The sequence below is a fragment of the Pantherophis guttatus genome, chromosome 3, assembly GCF_059756535.1.
Source record: "Pantherophis guttatus breed Tessera chromosome 3, ASM5975653v1, whole genome shotgun sequence".
Classification (NCBI taxonomy): domain Eukaryota; kingdom Metazoa; phylum Chordata; class Lepidosauria; order Squamata; family Colubridae; genus Pantherophis; species Pantherophis guttatus.
This window is the reverse complement of record NC_142065.1, coordinates 100,785,355-100,810,235: the sequence shown is the minus strand read 5'-3', so window position 1 is coordinate 100,810,235 and position 24,881 is coordinate 100,785,355. Positions and strand designations below refer to the sequence as shown.

The 24,881-nt window shown below is 37.5% G+C and overlaps 1 protein-coding gene across 2 annotated transcripts in view; it reads left to right on the top strand.

Annotated features, from left to right (window-relative positions):
- Positions 1-24,611, top strand: part of SWT1 (SWT1 RNA endoribonuclease homolog) — a 33,506-nt gene extending 8,895 nt beyond the window's left edge. Inside the window, exons 8-19 of one of the 2 annotated variants that reach the window (XR_015733187.1) lie at positions 848-1,036; positions 2,750-2,843; positions 5,514-5,656; positions 7,009-7,151; positions 9,412-9,550; positions 12,622-12,767; positions 14,054-14,262; positions 15,683-15,814; positions 17,801-17,867; positions 19,047-19,111; positions 19,600-19,717; positions 23,240-24,611. Coding sequence is in view for 1 of the 2 variants with exons in the window: in XM_034409616.3 (XP_034265507.1) it covers positions 848-1,036; positions 2,750-2,843; positions 5,514-5,656; positions 7,009-7,151; positions 9,412-9,550; positions 12,622-12,767; positions 14,054-14,262; positions 15,683-15,814; positions 17,801-17,867; positions 19,047-19,111; positions 23,240-23,345 (1,433 nt within the window). In the remaining variant the exon portion in view is untranslated. The remainder of the gene's footprint in view (positions 1-847; positions 1,037-2,749; positions 2,844-5,513; positions 5,657-7,008; positions 7,152-9,411; positions 9,551-12,621; positions 12,768-14,053; positions 14,263-15,682; positions 15,815-17,800; positions 17,868-19,046; positions 19,112-19,599; positions 19,718-23,239) is intronic. The other variant, XM_034409616.3, reaches the window with a different exon arrangement.
- Positions 24,612-24,881: the final 270 nt, after the last annotated feature.

The following is a 24,881-nucleotide window of genomic DNA, read 5'->3' as shown; positions in this document are numbered from 1 at the left end:
AAAAGTGATCACATACTAACCCTGGGACGCTGCAATGGTGATAAATATGAACCAGTTGCCAAACATCTGAATTTTGATAACATGATCATGGGGATACTGCAAAGGTCGTAACTCTGAAAAACGGTCATAAGTCACTTTCTTCAGTGCTGTTGTAACTTTGAACGGTCACTGAATGAACTGTAAGAAAGATACTGAGTTGTGGAAAACTTGTAGTTTGTGATCATAACACTATCCATTCTAGGTTGAAAATAATCAGTGTAAGTGCGTTTATTTAACATGTTAAGAAAATTACTTTTTCTTTTTTGGTAAAATTAAAGAGAAATAACAGGTTACTGAACTAGTTAAAAATCTAATTTAGCAAAATATTATAGTGGTCTGAGTTTTGAATAAAGGAAATTTAGCAGTAGACAAAATTGAGAATGAATTTTTCTAAATTATATATTCATATTAATGATGCTAATTTTTTCATCTATTTGGCTTTGTATCTGAGAAAGATTGTTTTAAGTATAATGATTACCTGTTAGTTTGTTTTCATTTTGTTCCCAGACTTTCAAGGAAACAAAAAGCATCTGGCAACTGTCAAAAAACAACAACCCCAAACACACACAAAGAAAATAGTTTGGAGCTAAACAGTTCCCCCCCCCTTCTCTGGAAATTATAATTATGGGAATCAACAGATAAGACAGGGATTTGGAAATTAGAGAATAAAGATAGAAAACAAGAGAATTAAGGGGATATTTTGCATAGGAATATTGAGATGCAACCACATGGATTTCACAAATGCATTTTTTTTCTTTTAAGAACTTTGATAATTTTTGACAAAAAATGCTATTTTTCTCCTAATTAGGCATAGGCAGATTTTTGCTGTTAATTCCCTGGGTAGTTCTGCAAGAACTGGACAACTTAAAGCGAGGGAAGATATTGGCAAACGTTAGGCAAAAAGCAATCCCTGCAGTTCACTTCATCTATACGTGCCTGAAAAATCAAGATCCGAAGTTGTGGGGTCAATCAATGCAGCTTGCTTCTCAAAAAACACGTAAGTCATTGTAGAAATAGTCACAATTTTATTCTTAATCTTAGATCTCTAAAACCTTCAGTAAGTGCACCTACTTGATAATAAACCTCATTCCAATAGAAATTATTCTATCAGAAATGAAAATATTGAGAATGAATTTTTTATGCCTATTTTTCTTGTCTAAAATAATGCCAAATATTGGCTGCTTGCTATGAAGTCAGTGATGCAATTCCCAAGACCATCCCTTGGCCACCCGCCTTCTTAGTTGCAATGTATGGATATATCTACAAAATGATTAATTCTCCCCATCAACCAGCAAGGAAAGACTCAAAGTAAAGGATTAGTTTCCTAGACCTACTATAATTTCCTCCTAAGAATGTTTGTGGGTCCCAAAGACTTAAGAAACAGTGAAACACAAGTAGCAAGTGTCTTGGAGTTTACTGCTCATTATAAAGTTCTCCCAGCCAAATTCTAAATAATATAAATCACAGGTATAAATTGGTTCAGGGGAAGCAATTTATTTTTATTAGTTTATCATTGTCGTCAGCAACAGCAGCAGCATTTTATGATTTCTCCACCTTATGGTGGCTGAAAGAAGAGAATTAAATTTTAAAAAGAGATAATTTAAAAGATAGGTAAAATACATAAGACAGTAAGAATATTATTATTCAAAATAATAAAAGAAACTATGTGAAATAGATGTATCTTAATGCTTTTTTTAAAGAAACATAGAAACTGGATCAGTTCTACAGTAAATACGTGCTGTCACATCAAGAGAAGGCTGAAAGTAGTACAACTTTCAACATATGTAATATCAGTCTTTCCAATAGCTTGGCCCTAAATTGCTTAGTGCTTTAAACCAATACCTTAAATTAAGCATAGTAAGAAGCAGCACCATCTTTCTGTATAGACATAACAGGATCATGGTACCATGCAATGGGGTTGTTGCTACATTTTTGCACCATTTGAAGTTTTTGGATGCTTTACAGCATGGGTGTCAAACTCATGACGTCACATCGTCATGTGACATTGCAACTTTTTCCCCCTTCGCTAAACCGGGGGTAGGCATGGCCAGTGTGTGACGCATTTAGCCCATGGGCCATGAGTTTGACACCCCTGCTTTAAGGCAATGTGTCTTTGAAATAATCAACATATGACCAGGAGGTTTATCCCCTGAGATTTGGAAGGCCGCTATCTTCTTAGCTTTCCGGAAGGCCTTGAAGATCTGACTTTTCTCCAGACATTGAACCAGGATGAGAGTTGAGTGAATGTGCATTTGGGGTAGGAGTGTTACGCTGCCTGGATTTTGTGTAATGGTTTTAATTTTGTCTGTTATTATTGTGAATCATGGTTTATTAATCAAAATGAGCTGCTGTCTATTTCAAATACAATATAACAATCATAATTACCAGCTATAATTGGTGGAATTAATTGAGAAGGTAACCTCTATTCTGATCAAGTTTGTGTTCTCTTTTGAGTAACGTTTCCTTCAGAGTATTGGCGCTTCACTCTTGCACTGCATTGTGTAACGTTACATTACGTTACATTATTCCCAAGAGAGCTGAAGCAAACTTTTAATAAATACTGAACATCAGAAGCACAGAGGATAATTGTAAATGGAGAATGCCACAAATATAAAATATTTTTCTTGCCTCTTGATGTGCTATTGCTGTTTGTTCATCAGCCAATCCTTTTAGAACGTGACACTGTAATCTCTTGTTTCTGAATTTTCAGAAAGTTTCAGTACTGAGAACAATGATGATCGTGTGTTACAATGCTGCCTTCAGTATCAGAATCTCTATCCTCAAGCTGAAGTAATCTTGCTGACGTACGTTTTTGGTGTGGCTTTCCAATGAAGGATCTAAATTTCATTGACAGGGCAATAAGAGCACAATCATTTTAAATACATTTTTTTCAAAAAAAGTAATGCAGTTACTGATTTTTCTCAGCAGTATCCCTTTTTAAAAACACCTTGGGAACTACAGGTAGCCCTCAACTCACAGCCAGTCATTTAGCAACCATTCAAAGTTATGGCACTGAAAAAAAAGTGACCTATGATTGGTCCTCGCAGTTATTATAACCATGGTAGCATCTCCATGAACTCATAGTCAAAATTTGGGTGTTTGGAGATCAGCATGTATTTATGATATTTACAGTATCCCAGAGTCATGTGATTGCCAGTTGTGGCCTTCCCCACTGGCTTCTGACAAGCAAAGTCAACCATGTGAGTCATTTAACTGTAGTTGTTTGCTTAACAATTTCCTTAGGAATGAACATTCTGGCTGTAATTATGGCGGTAAGTCAAGGACTACCTGTATGTAGATCAGTGTCATAGTGGCAAGTTGTCATATACACTCTTTAATTGGAGATGACTATTTCTCAGACAAAGAAGTTAGCAGATTGTTGTTAGAAATAATACTTTCTTTTAGAACTTTTGTCTTTTATTTCATTCATTCTTCAACATAGTGACTAAAATAGTAGACCAGAGAAATATTGTGGACATAATATACTTAGACTTCAGTAAGGCATTCGACAAAGTAGACCACAACCTACTTCTTCATAAGCTAGAAAAAAGTGGGATAGATAGCTTCACCACCAGATGGATTCACAACTGGCTGACAAACCATACTCAATGAGTAGTCCTTAATGGGTCTAAGTCTACATGGAGTGAAGTAAGCAGTGGGGTGCCACAAGGTTCCGTCTTAGGCCCAGTACTCTTCAATATCTTCATAAATGACTTAGATGAGGGAATAGAAGGGGAACTCACCAAATTTGCAGATGATACTAAGCTGGCAGAAATAGCTAACACCCTAGAACCATGATGGCGAACCTATGGCACGCGTGCCACAGGTGGTACGCAGAACCATATCTGTGGGCACGCGAGTGTTGCCCTAGCTCAGCTCCAGCACGCATGCGCGTGCCGGCCAGCTGATTTTCAGGCCTTTTATGCTCACCAGAAGCCGGGAAACAGGCTGTTTCCGGCTTCCCGAGGGCCTCTGGGGGTGGTGGAGAAGGCCGTTTTCGCCCTCCCCAAACTCCTAGAAAGGCTTTGGAGCCTGGGGAAGGCAAAAAATGGGTCTACCGGGCCCATCGGGCCATCGTGTGCCAAAAGCCGGGGGGGGTGTCGCGCACACATGCGGGTCGCATTGAATTATAGGTGTGGGCACACGTGCGTGCAACCCCCCCGTGATCCTCCGCTTTTGGCACGCGACAGCAAAAAGGTTAGCCATCATTGCCCTAAAGATAGGCTCAAGGTCCAGATGGATGTTGACAGACTTGAACACTGGGCCCTATCTAACAAAATGAAATTCAGTGTAGAGAAAAATAAAGTCTTACATTTAGGCAAGAAAAACCAAAAGTACACATATAAACTGGGGGAAACCAGGCTTAATAGCAGTGACTGTGAGAGGGATCTTGGAGTCTTAATGGACAATCAGCTAATTATGAGCCAGCAGTGTGCAGCGGCAGCTAAAAAAGCCAGTGCAATCCTAAATCGCATTAACAGAGGGATACAATCAAGATCAAGTGAGGTACTAATATCACTATATAAAGCCCTAGTAAGACCACACCTAGAGTACTGCATCCAGTTTTGGTCACCATAAAAAGTCACGATAAAAAAGATGTTGAGACTCTAGAAAAAGTGCAGAGGAGAGCAACCAGGATGATTAGGGGACTGGAGAATAAAACATATGAAGAATGATTACAAGAACTGGGCATGGCTAGTCTAGTGAAGAGAAGCACCAGGGAAGACATGATAGTGTTCCAATATTTGAGGGGCTGCCACAGAGAGGAGGGGGTCAAGTTATTTTCCAAAGGACCTGGAGGCCAGACAAGGAATAATGGATAGAAACTGACCAAGGAGAGATTCAACCTAGAAATGAGGAGGAATTTTCTGACAGTGAGAACAATCAACCAATGGAACAGCTTGCCTTCGGAAGTTGTGGGAGCTTCATCACTTGAGACTTTAAAGAAAAGATTGGATTGCCATTTGTCAGAAATGGTGTAGGGTCTCCTGCTTGAGTGGGCAGTTGGACTAGATGACCTTTACGGACCCTTCCAACTCTGTTAATCTAATCTATTTCACTGAAGAGCAAGTACTACATTGCTGTTTCAAACAATCCAAACATATAGATACGTATACGCTTATGTAGGAATTTGGGGGATTCTAAGTAAAGGGGGAGGAGTTTTTTCCAATTAGAGCCTCCAGAATCCTAACTCTTTGAAAACAGAATTTTGCAAGTTCAACTTCTACAATTGCTTGTGGAAAGTTTATTTTAAAATAGCTTCATACAGGTATTGAGAGATTCACCAGCTCATGTAACACAGAGATAAGATATTTTAAGTCATAGTTTATTGAATATATGTATTTAATGTTCACCCATCATCTAAGCCAAAATCATATTCATTATATCATAGCTCAGCGTTATGGATACATTGAACTGTCTTCCTTTTCCCAGGAAAGCAAAACTAGGTATGTTTATTTGTATTTCTTTAATAGGGATGATAAAAATTTGTGCAACAAAGCCCTAGTGAGTGAAATAAAGGCATATGGTAAAGCAGATTTTGTTGCTGCATTCCAGGAAATGACTCCAAAGGGCACAATTATTAGTGAAGATACTTCCAATAACAAGTGGGAAAAAGGTTGGTTTTTCTTTATATATTTGCATAACACTACTGCCTTACAAGACAATTAAGTGCCTCTGAATTCTGTGTCAGCTTGCAAAGCTTTCAAGTTGCCATGAGAAGGAGGGAGGGAGAACTGATAGAGCTGATTGATTTCACTAACTGAAGCTACATTCCATACATTCTTCCTGACTGCAATCTGAAAGAGGGTGTTGGATTTCACAGCCAGCCAAAATGGTTAATTGGAGAATGTGATTTATGACATCGCCAGGGAGGAGGGGAGAGACAGGGTCATAGGGGAACGTAAATCTACGTGGGATTAGTTCTAACTGCATCCGAATATTGCCGAAATGGTGCTCCTAATAAATGATTATATTTCTTTTGAAGTTTGGCTCATGTCTCATGAATTAATTAGGGCATCTTTCGGAAACTTCACAGACAGTTAGAGTTAGTCACATGTGGTTTTTTTCCAGGTACTGCAAATGTACGATTTTGCAATCTAAAACTGAAAAATAGCTTTTTTTTAAAAAAGAGTAACTATTTCCAAATCATCATCACGGATGAAATGCCAACATTACCCTAAAGAATATGCCACATTAAAATCTACCTCCAGCTGGATGAAAATTCTTGACTTAATTGACTTAATGTTTTTGTACCTCTAAATCAGGTCCCTAACCCCCCGGGCTGCGGCCCATTCAGAATCAAGCTTCAGAAATGGCAGATGCATGGTGGAACCATCCCTTTAACCCCCCACCTCCGCTGCCAGTCCGCAAAGCTGGAAAGGTTGGAGTCCACTGTTTCAAATGACTGTTAGGCACTAAAGAAATGGTAGTTGTTATGTATAGGGAAGAAATAATTTGAAAGTTTATCAGACTAGTTGCAATGAATTGGCTGGAGAAATAATTTATATTTTGGTGTCAGTTAAGTTGAGGAACTTAACTGAAGAGTTTTGATATGCAAATAGGGAGAGTATCAGAGATCATTTGAATATAGTAGTTTTCTATGATAATGATCTATCACTATTGTTGTATGTACACCTAGAGCTTATGCACCGGAGACAAATTCCTTGTGTGTCTAATCACACTTGGCCAATAAAGAATTCTAATTCTAATTTCAATTTGGAAGAGCTTGTACAGTGTGATTATCAGGGTATCATACAAAAGGACTGGGAAGCATTTCAGTTTTCAAAGCAAAAAGTTGTGTTGGTATACAAAACAGTCTGAACAGCACCTGCCTGCACCTCCTTTCACCACATGAATCTTTTCTCAGGATCATGTACAAAGGATGCTTATGGCCTCATTATGTTTATCCCTAATGCACTGGAACTGTAATTGAATTGAAACATTAAACTTGGTTTTGCTCACAAACAGATAAATACCCCAAGAAGACTGAAAAGAGTTCTACTAATCGTTTTTCAGAAATTATTTTTGATATGGAAAAAAGCTTGGGAGATGTGTTATCTTCTATTTTAGAAACAGAATTGAAGATTGCTTTTGGAGATCTATGGATTGAGGTGAATATTTTCCAATGTTCAAAAGAAATATAGATCTTCCAATTAGGGAAGTCATGTGTAATGCATCAGTGCTTCTTACATATTCTTAGGTACTTATGTACATTCTGACTACAATTTTAGTTATAGCCTATTATATATTATTAGGAATTCCTGTGGCATTTTGGGGCAGCTAGGGATCCTGCTTCTTCTATAAGCAGAAAAGGCAAGAATCATTTGATAGGGCTGTTTCTGCTAGCCACAAGACTGATAGGTTCCTTCCCTCCCCCCCACCTTTTTTTTTGTGATAACAACTTCACAACATTATTTTCACTTGATGGCATACAGCAAATTGTTTAATATTTTTAGATTGTATATTTTATATTTAAATGCTGTTTCCCTCTAGTAGATCTCTTAGTATGAAATGCATCTTGTTGGCATGTTTACCATGTAAGGCTCTAGTACACTATCCTCAAGTCACTTTAAGAGCTCCTTCTGAAAGTTCCTTTAGAATGCTTCCATTTTGCAGCAGAATTTTTGCACATATAAGCCATTGTTGCTATACAGCTTGGGGCTGTTAATTCAAAATCCATTTCTCAAGGTGGGTGCAGAATGAGAACAATTACCGTCCACAGCCTGATTCATTTATGCCAGCTCTGTCCACCAGAAGAAGAATCTTTAACTGCATTCTTGCTCTAGCTGTCATTGCTTGTTTTTCTCCAGTATACAATTCCCTAAATTAGGTGTGAATCTGGAGAGGAATAAGGAGCATGGTCAGGCTAATAGTTGCTTTCTGACCTGTTCCTTCTGTTTTTCTAAAGTAAATTCCCCTTTTCATAGGATATCAAGACATGACCCAAGCCCTGGTCATCTATCTTTGATACAGCTTGGATGCATGCACATAATTTTCAGATTTGCATATATTAAAGAGCACCCTATAAGATGTTATTAATTTTTTTGAACCTCACTTCCTGGGTGTAGGGTAGAGAGGGGGAAAATTTGGGGGCCAAAACAAGACAATACCTGAAACTCTGTCAAGGGGGATAGTAAATGTAGTTGTTGTTTTGTTTGTTTGTTTATTGGACTTCTATACCGCTCTTCTCCCGAAGGACTCAGGGCGGTGTACAGCCATATTAAAACACATATAAATTTACAAAATTTAAAAACAATTTAAAATTGAATATATAAAAAATTTGGCCCACAAATTAAAAACTAACATACACCCATTATAAAATTCATATTAGGCCAGCCCTAATATGCTTAGTAGTGATCATGGTTGTTGCAAAGAATTAGGAAAAACAGAAGACAAGAAATGATGCTAGAGTGCCTTACTGGAAGTCTGGAGATTCACATGATTCTGGGACAGTACAACTGTCATAAATACATGTCAGTTGCCAAGTGCCCGACTTTTGATCACATGACCATAGAAATGCTGTGAAGGTCATACGCCATTAAAAAAGATGTGTTTAAAAATAATTAAAATGCTAAGGTCTAACAGCTGTGCAAAGTAATACCTTTGAAACCTTCCTCAAAAATCTGTCTTCATGCTTAATGTATTTTGGATTTTGGATAATCTGAAATTTATCAAATTAGGGTGCCAAGAAAAACTGAATCCCATGGTTTACGTAAGCAAAATGAGCAAATCGCTTAACATCTATTTCAAATTTGCATTCTTAATGCTGGATTTGCTTGTTGTTTAATGCTCTTCAGATTTCCTGATTCTCCATGACTGGCAAAATTCTGCCAGCTTCTTTTAGCCATCTGTGACAACTGATTTAGGTCAGTATTTTTTGTAAATGGCACCTTCATAGCTTAAATAAAATCTGAAGAGCTCAGGAAGATGAATTTTATCCTCAATTCCACATTTTTGCCTTTCGCATTACATGGTGTGATGGCATACAAATAGTCTTATCTTAACATACTCGGATCTTGTCTTTGATAATAATACATGTTTTGTAAAATCTTGACATTTTGTTGACCATTCATAGCTTCACAATAGTGATATAATGAGGGGTTACAAGCTATTGTAAAATACTCTAGGGATGAAATTAAGGCCCTCTGATACAATTTGTCTTTAAAGAAGAAAATAAAGTATCAGAAGAGACTCTATTAGGTGGTATTATTAACCCCATTCCAAACTCAGATTCTATCATTTATTTTATATGTCTGTCTGTCTGTCAGAATAGGGAGGAGTTGTATAATTACTAGTATCCCAGCTGGTATAGGTGGCATGTTTCTAGAAAAGATACTGAAATCTGACTAGTAAATTATTTTTCTTTCTTAGGTAGTATATCATAAACCCCCTTGGACATTAGCAAATGTGTTGGAATGTTACAAAAAACATTGGATGGCTGTTTTTGGACAATTTATATCAAGAAGCCTTTTTTCAACTATTGAATATCTCTATGCACATCTTTGTAAAGGTAGGAGTGTTTACATTAATTTGCAAAATTACTTAGATCAAAAGGGCACAGTCATCAGTACTACAAAATATAATGGTTGCAGCAGTCCAAATATTAATAGCAATGATGTAATAGTTTAATTCGCTTACTTAAGGACTCTGTAAACAATGCAGCTGGCTTAGCAGGAAAAGCTTGCTTGTATGTCATAAAATAACTAGTTTTTGGACTTTCTGTTAGTAAAACTAAAGCTCTACTTATGTACTGTACTGTTGAACAATAAACAAAGCCTGTGAAGGTGAAACATGTTCCTTCTTGTATGTTTACCATCCAAAATAAACCGGTGACAAGCTGAATTGACCTCATGGCCTCCTTGAACCATGAGCTACTCAACCACATTATAGTCTAGTGTGATTGGCAAATGTAACCACTAAACTAAGACCAAGAAAAACCATATTGTGGCTTCTAGCAAAGTGTAAATTCTATCAGTAATCCATAGGAGGGCTCTTACAATTTACAATCCATTTCTTTAAGAGCAATCAGTTGCATTGATTATAACAAACTAAACAAACATATGATTCACACTAGTTTTGGCTGTGGCCATACCATTCCAGGCATTGGGACTCATTAATATTTGTGCAATGGTATATTGAGTAAACCCGGTTGATTGTGTATCATTTTATTTTATTTTTATTATTGATTATGGTTGGTTGCACAATCTGCCAGATGTCTAGTCTGGATTTCGCATTTTTGTGCACCCATTAAATCCCTCTTAAGAACTTGGGATAGGTGGATGTTATAATTTAACAATATCAAAGATACTGCCTCAGGATGTAAGCTGTTCCGAGTAAAGTTGCTTTTTACACTTGATTGATGATGGTTTTGTTAATGCCAATGGTATTCAAGTGGTGCTCCATATGTTTTGGAATTGCATCCAAGGTGCCTGTCACCATTGGTACTGCCTTTTCTTCTTTTTGCCATGGTTGTTCTACTTCTATTTGCAGGTCTTTGTGTTTTATTATTTTTCCAGATATTTCTCTTCTCTTTTTTTTATCTCCAGGTGTTGCAATAACCACAATCCAGACTTTTTTGTCTGTTTTATTGACAGTTATTAAGTCTGGGGTGTTATGTGACATTATGCTTATCTATTTGAATACTAAAATTCCAGAGTATTTTAGCTTCTTCACTTTCTAATACTTTGTCTATTTTGTGGTCTAGCCCAGGGGTGGGCAAATGTGGCTCTTTTACAACCTGTGGACTTCAACTCCCAGAATTCCTGAGACAGACAAGCTGGCTCAGGAATTCTGGGAGTTGAAGTCCACAGGTTATAAAAGAGCCACATTTGCCCACCCCTGGCCTAGCCATTTGATATCCTGGCCATGTAATACTTTGCCTTCATGTATCTTTTCTATTTTTCATTTGGTCTTTTTTAGGCCAGTTTGGACTCTTCCCTACTCGGTAAGCCTTCATGGTATATTAGCTTCGATAAATCTTCTGCCCTGTCCTTCAGATATTTTTTTCCAATGCCCTTTTTTCTTCTTCAGCTACAGTATCTGGTGTACTTGCAACATTCCACACCCATCTATGTTTCTTGGTAAATAGAGTCAACTTTGCTGCCTGAAAGAAGGGCATGATTTATCGTCATTATTTTTCTGCTCTTCCTCTCTAGAGCTCCTTCAGCTTGAGTCCAATCTATTATTCCAGTTGTATATCTAATTACTGGAATTACCCAGGTGTTAATTGCCTTGGTGGTATTTCCACCAGAGTGTTTGAACTTTAAAATTTTCTTCATTCATCTGATATATTCACTACTAAAATGTTTTCTTGATTTCGGTGTACTTGATATTGTTAGCCTGAAGGATGCCCACCTATTTTTATTTATTTATTATTTATTTATTAAATTTAATTGCAGCCCATCTTTTCACAAGGTGATTCTGGGTCCCCAACCCCTGGGCCTTGGCCTATTCGGAACCAGGCTGCCTGAGCAGTGGACCTGTATGCATGGGCGCACAGGTCTCCTTGCAGAAGCAGCAGGCTGATGGACATGCACACACAGCTCAACTTGTGCAAGTTGAGTTGCATATGCATGTGCTGACCATCCGCTTGCGTGGCCTGGTTCCCCTCTCCTCCCCCAATCTGGGCCACCAAGCTACAAAGATTGGGGACCACTGACCTATAACATCAAAAGTGGCAAAACCATAACAACACCAATACAAAATTATGATTAAAAGAATACAAAATTATAACTAAAACATGACAAGGGAAGGAGCAAGATGCACAGGGAGGTGGGATTTACTCTTAGTCCATCAACCACCTCCAGCATGATAGTCCCCCCTTAAGGCCCCTGGCCAACTGGCAGAGCCAGGTCTTCAGGCTCTTGCAGAAGGTCAGGAGGGTGAGAGCCAATCTCACCTCAAGAGATATTAAAAGGCCATGGCTACAGCATAAAAGGCTCTTCTCCTGGACCCTGCCAGCAGGAATTCCTTGATGGACAGGATCCACACTATACCTTTTCTACTTGTATGGGTGGAATGGGCATGTCCCATACAGGTAACACAATTCCTCAAATAACCTGGATCCACATCATGCAAGACTATAAATAATAACCAACACCTTGAAGTGCACCCAGAAGCAGACTGGCAGCCAGTGCAGTAACATGGGCCATTGTAGGGGGCCCCAAGACTGCCCGCACCACCGCACTCTGCACCAGAATAGCCCCATGTATTCATTTTAACCTTGTGCTGACCAATTTTTGATCTTCCTTGCCCTTTTCTCTTCTGTTTCTGCTGTTATTACAATATTAGTATGCTATGATGGCATCCTTTGGCAATACTATGAGGCCGTGAAACTTTCTTCCTCTTCCTCTTCCTCTTCCTCTTCTTTCTCTTTCTCGTCCTCTACAGTTTTGTATAACTCAAGGCAGAATAATAGAAATTAATCCAGTTTCGAGCCTTATAAAAGTGCATCTCATATTTTAAAAAGTCAATTACACTTGAATAACCGTATGATTTTAGTATACATTTTCATAGGGATTTAATAATAAAGCAGCAAGGATTTTGGATCTCAACAACATTCTTTTCTACTTCCTTTCTCAGGTAAAATAATTGGATATTCAACCCTGAGGAATGTCCTCCGGGAGTCAAAAATGTTATTGGAAATGTTCAGTTCAAGATCCACCTATGATGGTTTTCTTTCACAGGCTTTAGCTCAAGTGAATAAATTACTCAAGACTGTTGAAGAGGTAAGTCAGGCTAAGTTTTAACAACCATAGTTCCTTTTGAGTGCATAAATCTGGTTACAAGATTGATGGCATTCACATTTATCATCATTCAGAGAAAAAAGTTAGTTGTGTCTGAATTGTTTCCTTTTAAATGGAAATTAGTATTGCATTTGCTGTGGATAAAACAAGAACCAAATTTCACTGCTGAATAAAAAGGATTGGCTTCTGTAGTAGCAGTGATGTACAAACTCTGAAGATATGGAAGGAACCTCCAGGCATAGAGGCTCCAGGCTCTGACTCCTTTGCTTCATGCCTTGTGGGTTCCCAATAGAAGACAGATTGGAATAACAGCATGAAGGGAGAGAGGGAAGAGACATAGATGCTTCTAATATACCATCTTTCCCTCTGCTTCCACTCCTAAGTCAGGTATCACTTATGGCAACACAACCCCACTACCACCATCAATCTTTTCTTCTTCCTTTCTTCAGTTAGATAGCCTACTGGCTTCTCTTGTATTCATTCTCTAGTGCCTTCTTTCTCTTCTTGCCTCTTTCTCTGTTCTGGTTGTGAAAAAATAAGGAAAAGGAGAAAAGCAGCCAAATTTAGAGTTGTTCTGATGGAAAGTATCTTGCATCCACAAGTATATTCTAAATTTAAGAGTTGAGCAGAGGAAGAAAGGGGTATCTTGCATTGTCTGAGAGGACAGAGAGAAAAAATATTTTTATAGGTTTGGGTCTGCTACTGCAATGAGAAAAGTGGCTCCCTCTCAACCATAGTTGCTTCAGCCAGAAAACAATAGGCCCCTAAATTATCTTTCCTCCAAATCACTACCAAAGTATGTATGGTAAAGAGTTCCTTATTTCGAAATATTTGCAGGAGATATTTTTGAATATCTCCAGGAGAACTCTATTTATGGCCCTGGAAATAGAGCAGGTGGAAAAGCTTGCATACTGAGCAAGAACCTGGCTGGAAAATATTCAGTCTTAGAAAATCACTATTGTGAGTTTATAAAATTATTTTATCTTTAGGATTTGAAAAAATTGCTATTAGCATTTTTTCTCTGTTATGTTTTATTATTTTTAAATGTTAAATTGCATTATGAACTGCCCATGTATAATTTATGAAATTATATATAACTATTTCAAATCACCAGTGAAGAAAAACTGAGCTACATATTTTTTGTGAAGGCAGGAAGAAACAAAACTTCATGATGATTATTATGTGGCATTCCTCAAATATTTGTAATTGACAGCTGCACATTTACTATGTGCAGTACTCTTACTGCTTCTTTGTTGTGTTTTCCTAAGATGGAGTCAAGTACAGGAGAAAATTCTAAAGATGCCCTGAAATCTAATTTGGGAAATGATACGTGTGAAAAAATGGAAGATGTGATTTTGTCAGAACACACTCAGACAGGAGCTAAGTCTCCATTAACAGAGCCTCCAGCACAAGAAAATAGGCATATGGAAATTTGGTCCGTCCTTGAAAATGTATGGAACAGAATCAATGTGTTCAGGTACCATTTGCTAAAACAATGTTTACTAAAACAAATCAGTATCCTTTTAAATAAAGTCTAATATAAAACTTTCCTTACAGGATTTAAGAAGTTCGTGTATGTCATGTCTTCTTGCAAACATGTTCCACTGCTGAGCATGAACTGTGAATTCTTTGTGGGTGGGACCTGCCTAATATTTTCTTGTGTAATTTAGTAAAGTGCCAGGTACAGGAATGACACTGTATCAATAATATTTCTGCATATCGTGTTGCCACCAATAGACTGCATATTGATTCATGTAATATTAACTACTGTAGTTTTAGAAACTGTCTTGAAAGCAGCTGCTTCCTTCTGAGTAAGTCTCTACACCAAAGTATGACATAGGACTTAGTAGGTCCTGTGTCTGCAGATTCAGACCTACTAAACATAAAGGCTGTTCTTAAAAAAGGGCAAGATGGTGGGGTGGGATATTGGAGAAGATGGTTGAAGGATATGTCGGAGAATGACAAAAATAAGCTTACAGAGAAAACACTTGCTAAATTACCCTTATTAGGGCCCTGTATACCAACCCCCTTATTCTTCTGAACTGACTAGGACTCATCTCATTACCCAGGCAGAGAAGGGAGCTGGTTTCTCATGCTGGAAAGCCTTTCTTAGAAAGGGGCTGGTGAGTTCTCAACTAAGGATTTACTTATATGTTCACAGCTGAGTCTAAAACCACTGCTTCCAGGTTCATTTACTTCTTGGTTAGATATTTTGAGTTTTACTTTGAATTTTGGGCTTAGACTGGTGAAACTCTAAGTTCTCTCTCTTTTTTTTCAATCCCCATCCCTGACTACACAGGGGACTGGGAAGAATAAACTTCAGCAGGTCCTTTACATATTGGAGAGTCCAGTATTTGCTTTCCATTACAGTCTACCTCATTGTGTTTGTGTTTCTGTCTTTTTGTGTTTCTGGTCCAACTCACTGCCTACAAGGGTCTCTGCCACAAAATTGCTATTTAATTATTGGAAAGAGTGGTTTGCTTTCTATAATTTTGCAAATGATTTCACACATAATGAACTCATCATTCCAAGAATGATTTTTTTTCCTTTTTAACCAGCCATTGGGGCTTTCCCCCACTTGTATCTACTATAGCACAAACATGCCCTGGCAACATGCCATCATTAAAATATTTTCCTTCCCCTAGACACTTTGTTTTGACTGAAATCTTAAAGTGTGTGATATCATTTAGGCCTTAATACTTTGGAAGGAAGTCTCTTGATTGCTGTGGTTTAGACAGAGGTGATAGTGTTGGGTTAGGGATCATCAGTTATGAACAAATCTCATGTCTGTATATGTTAGTTTTTGGCAAATTTGGTGGGATTGGATTGCAGTGGGGGAAAATGAGTCCATGTTAATTTGTAATTATTTTTTTAACATTACTCTTTTTTTTTTATAGTTTTGAAATTTTCCAAAAAGTAGACCTTAGTGCAATACCCCCAACTTCGGATATGTCTTCATTTCAAGAAGCTTTTATGGGTCTGCAGAAATTAATGAGCACAGTGAATGAAATTCTTGCTGGAATTCAGCAGTGAGTATCCATGAACTGAATAGTGTGTGTGGCTCTGATATAACCTAGTGTTTTCTCAGCCATTTGAAAAACATGAATAGCCATTAGAGAGCAGTAACTGATCACATAATGAATGTGAAGCAATGGTGAGGATTTTTAGGATTAAGTCTTGGCTGTCCAGTTGGGGGGGGGGAGAACCAGGCCACATGAGCGGCTGGCAGGTGCATGCATGTGCAGCTCAACTTGCACAAGGCCCACTGCTAGAGCAAGTTGAGTAGTGTGCACACTGGTCCATCGCTCACGTGAATAGGCCACGGCCTGGTAGTGGGCCGTGGGTTGGGAACCCCTGATCTAATATATATGTGGCTTTGTCCTTCCATTGTCCTGATTTTGGGAGGAAGCATCTTGAAGTTGTCTACGGTACTACTTTCCACAATTGTTTACAATTCTTAGACACTTCCAAGCAGTTTCTATAATGCCAGTCTTTTTTCCTGGGCTTCATTTCCCAGTCCAGCCATTTTTGCAATCCAACATGCTTTGCTTTAGCATCCTGATCCACATCCCTCTCTTATTTATAACCATTTGTGGGGATAATTGCTCTGTCTTTTCCAGAAGGAGGTAGTTTGAATTAATCTTCACCACTTGCCTTCTATTACCCTGTCAAGTTAACTTGGCTTTTAGCTTCCTTATCTCACATGCACAACTTACATTCAAACAGCTTTCAATTCCTCAACATGTAGTCCTCAATGGAACTGCATCTACATGGAAGGAAGTATGCAGTGGAGTACCCCAAGGCTCTGTTTTAGGCCCAGTACTCGTCAACATCTTCATCAATGACTTGGACGAGGAGATAGATGGGGAACTCATCAAATTTGCAGATGACACCAAGCTGGCAGGAATAGCCAACACTCCAGAAGATAGGTTTAAGATACAAAAGGATCTTGACAGACTTGAACATTGGGTGCTATCTAACAAAATGAAATTCAATGGTGAAAAAAGTAAGGTTTTTAGGCATTTAGGCAAGAAAAACAAAATGCACAGGTACAGTATATGTGGTACCTTGCTCAATAGTAGTAACTGTGAGAGGGATCTTGGAATCCTAGTGGACAACCGTTTAAATATGAGCCAGCAGTGTGTAGTAGCTCCCAAAAAAGCCAACATAGTTCTAGGCTGCATAAACAGAGGGATAGAATCAAGATCATGTGAAGTGTTAATACCAGTTTATAATGCCTTGGTAAAGCCACACTTGGAATACTGCATCCAGTTTTGGTCACCATGATGTAAAAAAGATGTTGAGACTGTTACTTAAGACCAATTTGCAGCATTTAAGGAATTAGCTCTTAAACAGCAATCCAGGACTGCTTGTTTTAACTAGATCCTGCCTCTCCATCAGCTATTTCCTAAATCCCCCTTTTGCCCTCAAACAGACAACTGCTTTTTAACTTCCTTCTTTTTAGGATTGATCAGCCCCCTACAAATATAATTAGTGGTTCTGCTTGTTAATAGTTACTGAACAGGCTATCCAATTTTTACATTGCACAGAGCCTGGGCCAAGTTCAGTTTGTGGTTTGGTGTCCTCAAGTAAGACACAAACAATTAGAGATGATAATTGTGAAAATAATACTGATTAGCTTTGCACTGGCAGAGTGAAACCACTCTGGGCTGCTCTGAGCTGTGCTACTTAGTTTGTCTGCACAAGTCTAGTGTCAATGGCAGATCACCCAGTTTGACACATAGATGATACAGAGATTAAAATATAATAAAAGTGATATATTTATTTCTTGCCCAACAGAAGCAACATAAGGGTAGACCAGTATAAATATGTACAAAGTTACCTTTTCATCTTCTTACTAGTGTTTTCTGGGATCAGGTTAGGTTTAGAATTTAAATCTCATATCTATTTTTATATGTGTATAAAATTGTCGAGAAAGGGGGTATGCCATAACATTGTTAACATTAGTGTGTTAAAAATCCTTTAATTTTCTATATCTGTTTCTTTTTTTCCAGAATCTTAGTGCCAAATAGTAGCTTTCAAGATGTTTGGGCCTTGTATAGATTCTTAACTAATAATGAGGTGAGTTATTTAACTTTCAAGTATTTGGTACGTTTGTTGTTGTTAAATTGTCTATGATAGAAAAGACAGAAATTTTGGATAAAGATTTCAAAGCAGTCTGGTACATATTTTTTAAAAATATAAAGGTTTATGTATGTACTTTGGAAAGGCCTACACAATTATTTAAATGCACTTCACTATGTATTATGAATTTGTTGAATTCATAATGTATAGAGATATATTGTACCTGTTGAATTGTAGTCAAATGAAAATGCCATTTTGGTTATCAAGTCATAAATGGGTCAGGGTTGGTGACTCATTGGCTGTACAAAGTATCCTCAAATTTGACAAGACAAAATTATTAATCATTTGGGCAAGGTTAAGCAGAAAAACAAGTATTTTAAATATGCAAAACTTAGGGCACCCATTTTGCTCTGAATGATTAAATTAAATTCCCTCTTATGAGTTCATATCATGACAGGCCATATCCTCTGTGTTCAAATCAGGCCTTAAAAAGTTCTCCCCCAATGTCCCTTGGGTACAAAAGAATTGCTCTGGTTCAAACAGAGCAAAAATATATGGGGAGGAAGTTACATAGTTACATAGTAACTAATAAAATGCATGTCTGGCTTAGCACTGATATACTAGTCAAAACTGTAGACGAAGAATAGGCAGTTAAACTCGTCATCAGTTTAAAGTTCTTGCACAAAAAATCCAAGTCGAGGCCCTTTTGAATTCTGTTGACTCTTATCTAGCATCAATTTAGTGCTGACTGTTACTAGACTAGATTCTTCTGTATAGGCTTGAATAAATCTGTGCTGCAACTTAACATATGGCCCTGATCCTTCACACCTGACAAAAGCTTATATAAGATCCTCCCACAATCTTGATTAAACCATTCTTTTCCCACTGCAAACAGCATTTGCACATGCATTAAGATTATCAGAAAGGGGAAGCTTTTTCAAACTCTCAGGGTTCGCTAAAATTGTCTTCCATCAAATTCTTTTGCTGCAGATGTTGCTGTCTACAGTGTTAATACTGGTATAAGATTTGTGGGGCAATTCATAAGAGTTAATTTTTTAACGAATTTGAAGCTTTTATTTGTTTTTATTGCAACAACAAACAGTTTCCAGTATATAACATTAGTATTTGAGAATGAGTTTTCCTACATTAGTAAGTTGGTGTCTTTTTAATTCATAGGTAAATAATAGTACAAAATTTACTGCTGAGGAACTTTATGACTGTATTTCCCAAGAAATATACAGGTAAGCTTTTTTAAAAAAGGAACAAAAATAAATCAATATTAAATGTTTTTCATAACCTTCCCATGCAACAGTCTATGCAAAATCTGTTTTTGTTAATCCTATTACTTAGAGGGTAAAGTAGCATTTTAACAAACATTTAAAAGGCTATAATTAAATATGAATATTATATACTCTTGTAACTACCTGTTGCATATTTGTTTGCTTGTTTGTTTATTAAATTTATATAAATTTCCCAAGACTGTTTCAGAGAAGTTTCTTATGCTTATCAAATAATCTGATTCCTTTTCCAAATTCATGATGGTATATTGGCCTAAATTAGCAAACAATTAGCAGCTATATTTTTTTCTGTGCAGCTACTTTGGAGCATTAGAAGTAGCCTCGACATAAAACTGTAATGGAACCTGCTTCACAGATATTAAGCAAATGCCATAGGCAATAAGCAGACTTCTTGGGCATTAAGTGAACATGGGTATTACCTTATTTTTCAGAGTATAAGACACACCGGAGTATAAGACGCACCTTAGTTTTTGGAGAGGAAAATAAGAAAAAAGCTGATTGGCAGGTGGATTGGCCTCCCGGAATACCCCCAATCAGCTGTTCCCAGAGGTGAATTTTAGCAACAGGTTCCTTGGTTGTGAGCTCTGGCCTTGCTTTTTTTTTTTTGCTTTTTTTTTTTTCTGCCTCTGAAACTCCGTTTCAGAAAAAACTTTTTTCCCTGCCTCTGAAAGCCTCCGAAACAGAGCTTCAGGAAAAAAGCCTCTGAAGCTCTGTTTGGGGGCTTCTTTTCTAAAGCTCTGTTTGGGGACTTCTTTACTGAAGCTTCGTTTCTGATGCTTTTTTCAGCCTCTGAAACCTCCGTTTGACAAGCTGGGCGGGGCTACATTCGGAGTATAAGACGCACCCAGATTTTCACCCTCTTTTTTGGGGGGGAAAAGGTGTGTCTTATACTCCGAAAAATATGGTAAGCAAATCCCCTGAGTGTTAAATGATCCAATGGTTCACTATGAGTGTAGTTTTGCAAAAAAAAATAATAAAAACAAACCAAAATCCAGAAATAAGTGCTGGTTTTTAGCAAAACAGTTGTAATATGCCGTCATGTGACTTCAGGATGATGCAAATGGTCGTGATAAATGTGGCCGTGATGCTAAGTACCCAAGTCCGATCACATGATAGAGGAGGGAGCCCAACATTCCAAAGTACGAATCCAGGTTGTAATTTTCCTTTTTTGGATGGATCGTAACTTTGATCAGTAGCTAAGCTACCAATCGTAAGGTGAGGACTACCTATATAACTTTTTAATATTAAATCATTAAGAGAAAAAAAGAGTATCAGTGTAGCTTGAAGAAAGTAAATATATTAGGAAGAATATTTTTTCTTTTCCAATTGTTTTGATGATTATCATTATTTTAAGGATCTATTGTATGTACACTGAGAGCTTATGTATCAGAGTCAAATTCCTTGTGTGTCTAATCACACTTGGCCAATTCTAATTCTAGTTTGTTAGACTTAATGAAATCAAATACAACAATAAAACAACCCATAATTAAAATATAACAACATAGGAAAACTGTCCAAAAATATATAAAAGCAAAGAATGAAATCAGAAGAGCACAGAATGTTTCAGACCAAGAGGCATTACATGACATCCTGTGTTAGCAATTGTCAGACGGTACCTTTTTAAATTAAAAAAGCTCATAAAAGTTATTGTTGCAATAATAGCAAGCCCAAAGGTAAAAAGGATATATGTACACTATGCATATGTCACCTTTTTGGATTTCACGGTGCCTTGAGATCGTTATATTTGGGAAGGCTGATTTTTTGCTAGTGCTGTTTTCAAAAGTGCCTCGCACGATTTCCTAATATAGATAAGGCTAGTGCATATTTTGGGTGACCAACAGAGGTGGGTTTCAGCAGGTTCTGACCAGTTCTGGACAACCGGTAGCAGAAATTTTGAGTAGTTCAGAGAACCGATAAATACCACCTCTGACTGGCCCCGCCCCCATCTATTCTCTGCCTCCTGAGTCCCAGCTGATCAGGAGGAAGTGGGAATTTTGCAGTAACCTTCCCCTGGTGTGGGGTGGGAATGGGGATTTTGCAGTAACCTTCCCCTGGAGTGGGGTGGGAATGGCGATTTTACAGTATCCTTCCCCTGCCATGCCCACCAAGCCACATCCACCAAGCCATGCCCACAGAACCAGTAGTAAAAAAATTTGAATCCTGCCACTGGTGACCAAGGTAATTAATTTCATCCTAAAAATGTAATTATTTTCTTAATGATGTCTGAAATCAATTTTGAGGATTCTGGGCAGAAATCAAATACAGTCATATAATTCTTGAATGAATCTCCCCATCCCATGTTTTCATCAGAGGTCTGGCTACAACATAGATAATTATCTAGTTTAATTTGATGGCATATCTGTAGGGCTGAATCTTGATCCTTACTGAGATGAAGATCTGAGGAAATAATTGTCTAGTCCAGGACATAATTATTCAATAGTAACTTCCAGATTCTGGGATAATTTTAAATTTGTCATGGGTTTATAATTTTGTTCTAATAATCACTGGAATGTAGCAGAGACTGTACCCTATGTCTTATATGACAGTGACTTCTATACTGATAACATGAATGAATATGCTAAGGTAGTTTCATATGCTAAGGAAACTGGAAGGTAAGTAGTATTTGTGAATTGTGGTCATTCACCTGATATAAAGAGATTGGTTTTCCATTGATGAAAAAGTGACTTTTTGATGGGAAGGGAGGGTGTATCAAATGAAAGAACTAGAAGTTTAATTCATTTTCTAGACAAGATCTTTAAAATGGATTGATAATCCCCCTTTAACATTATTAAATCATGTTGAGTGCATGCATTTATTTAAGGAACAGTAGTATCACATCTAAAATACTATGAATTACTTCCAGTTCTAGAAGGAACACTTCTGAAAAAATGACAGTCTAATCTAAGAGATCCAAAATAATGCATTCTGAGAGAAGAAAATAGTTTGCTATATAACTAATTCTAACATTACATTAACAATTCTAAAAAAGTGGGGATGTGCTATTTTTGGAAAAGGAAGTAATAAGTACGGTATGTAGAAATAATGGCTCACTGGTGAGATTTGCATTTTTATATGCCCAGATGTACATTTTTACCTAATCTGATGGAATGCTAAACGGATGTCAGCAGTATTTAAAAAGGAAAGGTACTATGACACCCCTATAACAGTTTGTTTAATATATCTTGTCATTATTGCTTTCTCTACAAATACCTTTAAATTGCAATTTTGAGAAATTCCAATTCCAAAGCATACAAGATATACTTGATGCAGTTTCTAATAAAAGAGTGTGATTAAGCATGATTTCTTTATTCCAAGTTTCAATATTCATTTATGTGATAATAAATTCCAAAGAATCTTAACAAAAAGTCCTCATAAAAGTTAGTCTCTCCCAGTGGTGGGTTGCTACTGGTTTACACCGAATCGGGCGAACAAATAGTGGCGGCAGTGGGAGGCTCTGCCCACCTGCCCAATGCACAGAAGCGTCACGCATGTGCTTGAGCGCGCGCACACCCACGAGTGAACCAGTAGCAACAGGTTTTGAAACCCGCCCCTGGTCTCTCCCCAAAAACATACATTGAGGTAACTAATAGCCACCGATAAAGACCAATACATTATGCCAAATAGTAAGACAGCCTTGATCAAAATTTATCTCCCCAGCAAGCTGGAAGCCTGCTGAAAGTAAAATGGTGATTGCCACTTGGCAACCAGCTGACAGTTTATATGTCGGTCCTTCCTTAGGAGGGAGTACTGCGTTGTAAATCCTTTTCCTATATCTTCACTCGATGCACTGCCGAAGTTGTCAAGATCTGTAGAACAAGGTTTCTTGAAAGGTACAGATACCTTCATATTGAAAGTGACATTCCTCCAGATATAACATGCTGCTTAGAGCTTTAAAGGCTATAAAGAGTACTTTAAATCAATACCCACAATGGAAGCTAGTCCAACCCTTAGAAGAAAATAATCTTGTGCATTTTGAAAAACTGCTACAGAAAGTCATAACAGAGGGGACTGGGCTAGACTTAGCAGATTGCATTTTTTCTTCAATCCTACATTTTCTCATTTCCTCCCCAGAACACGGCTATCAGTTGGATGTGGCCAACTAATTCAACTGGAACATACTGTCAGACAGTGCTATGAATCGGTCCTTTTGGAAATCAAGAACAGAGGATGGCTCTAAGTCCTTCAATTAACTGAAACATTTGAAAGACTGGTTTTCTTCTCACCAAGCAAAATAAACCTGTGATCCAGCTACCTAAAAAGTTTAAACCTCTGTAATTTATTGGTCTTCCTTGCTGTTTTTAGCAACTTTGTTTGACGATCACACTTAAAGAAACATTAATCCATGGTTTGGCCTTATTTGTATACATGTTTGTATATGAATGTGTGTTTCCACTTCCTGGAAGAAGACAGAGTTAGAATTAAGACCATGGTGAAGGGATTTTTAAATCTCTCTGACAATATTAGCTTTTACTCCTCATGTAAATCACTACTTTACAGGTGGAGTAATTTTTAAATCTTTATATTACCCATTCCCAGAGCAATATTCTAATGATAATGACATAGCTCTACCCCTCTTCTTCCCCAGCATATCGTAATTTGAAATTGAGTTGTGCAGACTTTTTGATCATGAAGCTTGCAGATGCAGTTATGTATATTTTATTAGCCCATTCCCTGCAAACAGTCTCAATACATAATGCCCATCTGCCTGCTTCTCTTGACCTACTGAATTTGTAGCTGTCATAACTACAGTTTCTTGAAATCCCCTCTTCCTTGCAGCTCAATCACCAAAGAGGTCACTCAAAAATTGCAAAAGTTAGACATCAAATGCTATGGCTGTGGGAACTATGCAACCATACAGCACTGGTCAAGAGACAGGGAGAAGGAAAACAGGTGATCTCAGTGGATGCTCATGGCAAGCTGAAACAAAAACTGGCCTGTCTTCCTCTCCTGCTGTCCACTGTGCGGTTCTTATATTGGGACAACAAGGAATTCTTGTGGCCAATTTATCGCCATCTACTCAGCATAACTAATTATCCAAATAATTGTTGTGCATTTATGTGGAAAGATGTCCACATGTCCAGGAATCCTGAGTGAGTGTGCAAAAGATTCTGTTCCATCTCCCCAAATAAACTAGAATTACATAATTGCAAACATTTTTCCTACTTTTACAAGAGCAAAGTTTTTACCTGACTGGAAACCAACTTTGTATGCTAACAATGGGGGGAAAGTTTCAAGATTGTAGAGGGGGAAGGTATTTAATTTGTGCGTGTCTCTTTTTACAGTAAAAATGTCTTAAATCTGTTTGCTATTTTTTAATGAATACTGTTGTTACTTTTTCACTGGTATCATTTGTCATGTTTTAATGAAAGGAGATTCCATACTATTATAGATTCATTTCAAACATTTTAATTTCAAATTTAGATTAAAAAAATGTTACATCCTATCTGTTGGCCTGACATTCTCTGTGCATGAGGACATTGCAAGGAAGACATACATTTGATTGTTTCACTTGAAATTCACTTCACATTTATGGATATGTGTTCAGAATGTGTTTTATGAAGTCCTAAGTATGCAAATAAGTTACAGCTACCCCCTTGATTTCTGTAGAGCTAAGTATTGTCATTCTAGAAATGTTTAATTACAGTTGGACTCCTGTGCTGATATTTCAGAGCATCCACTACATCAGGGGTGTCAAACTCGCATCATAATGGCA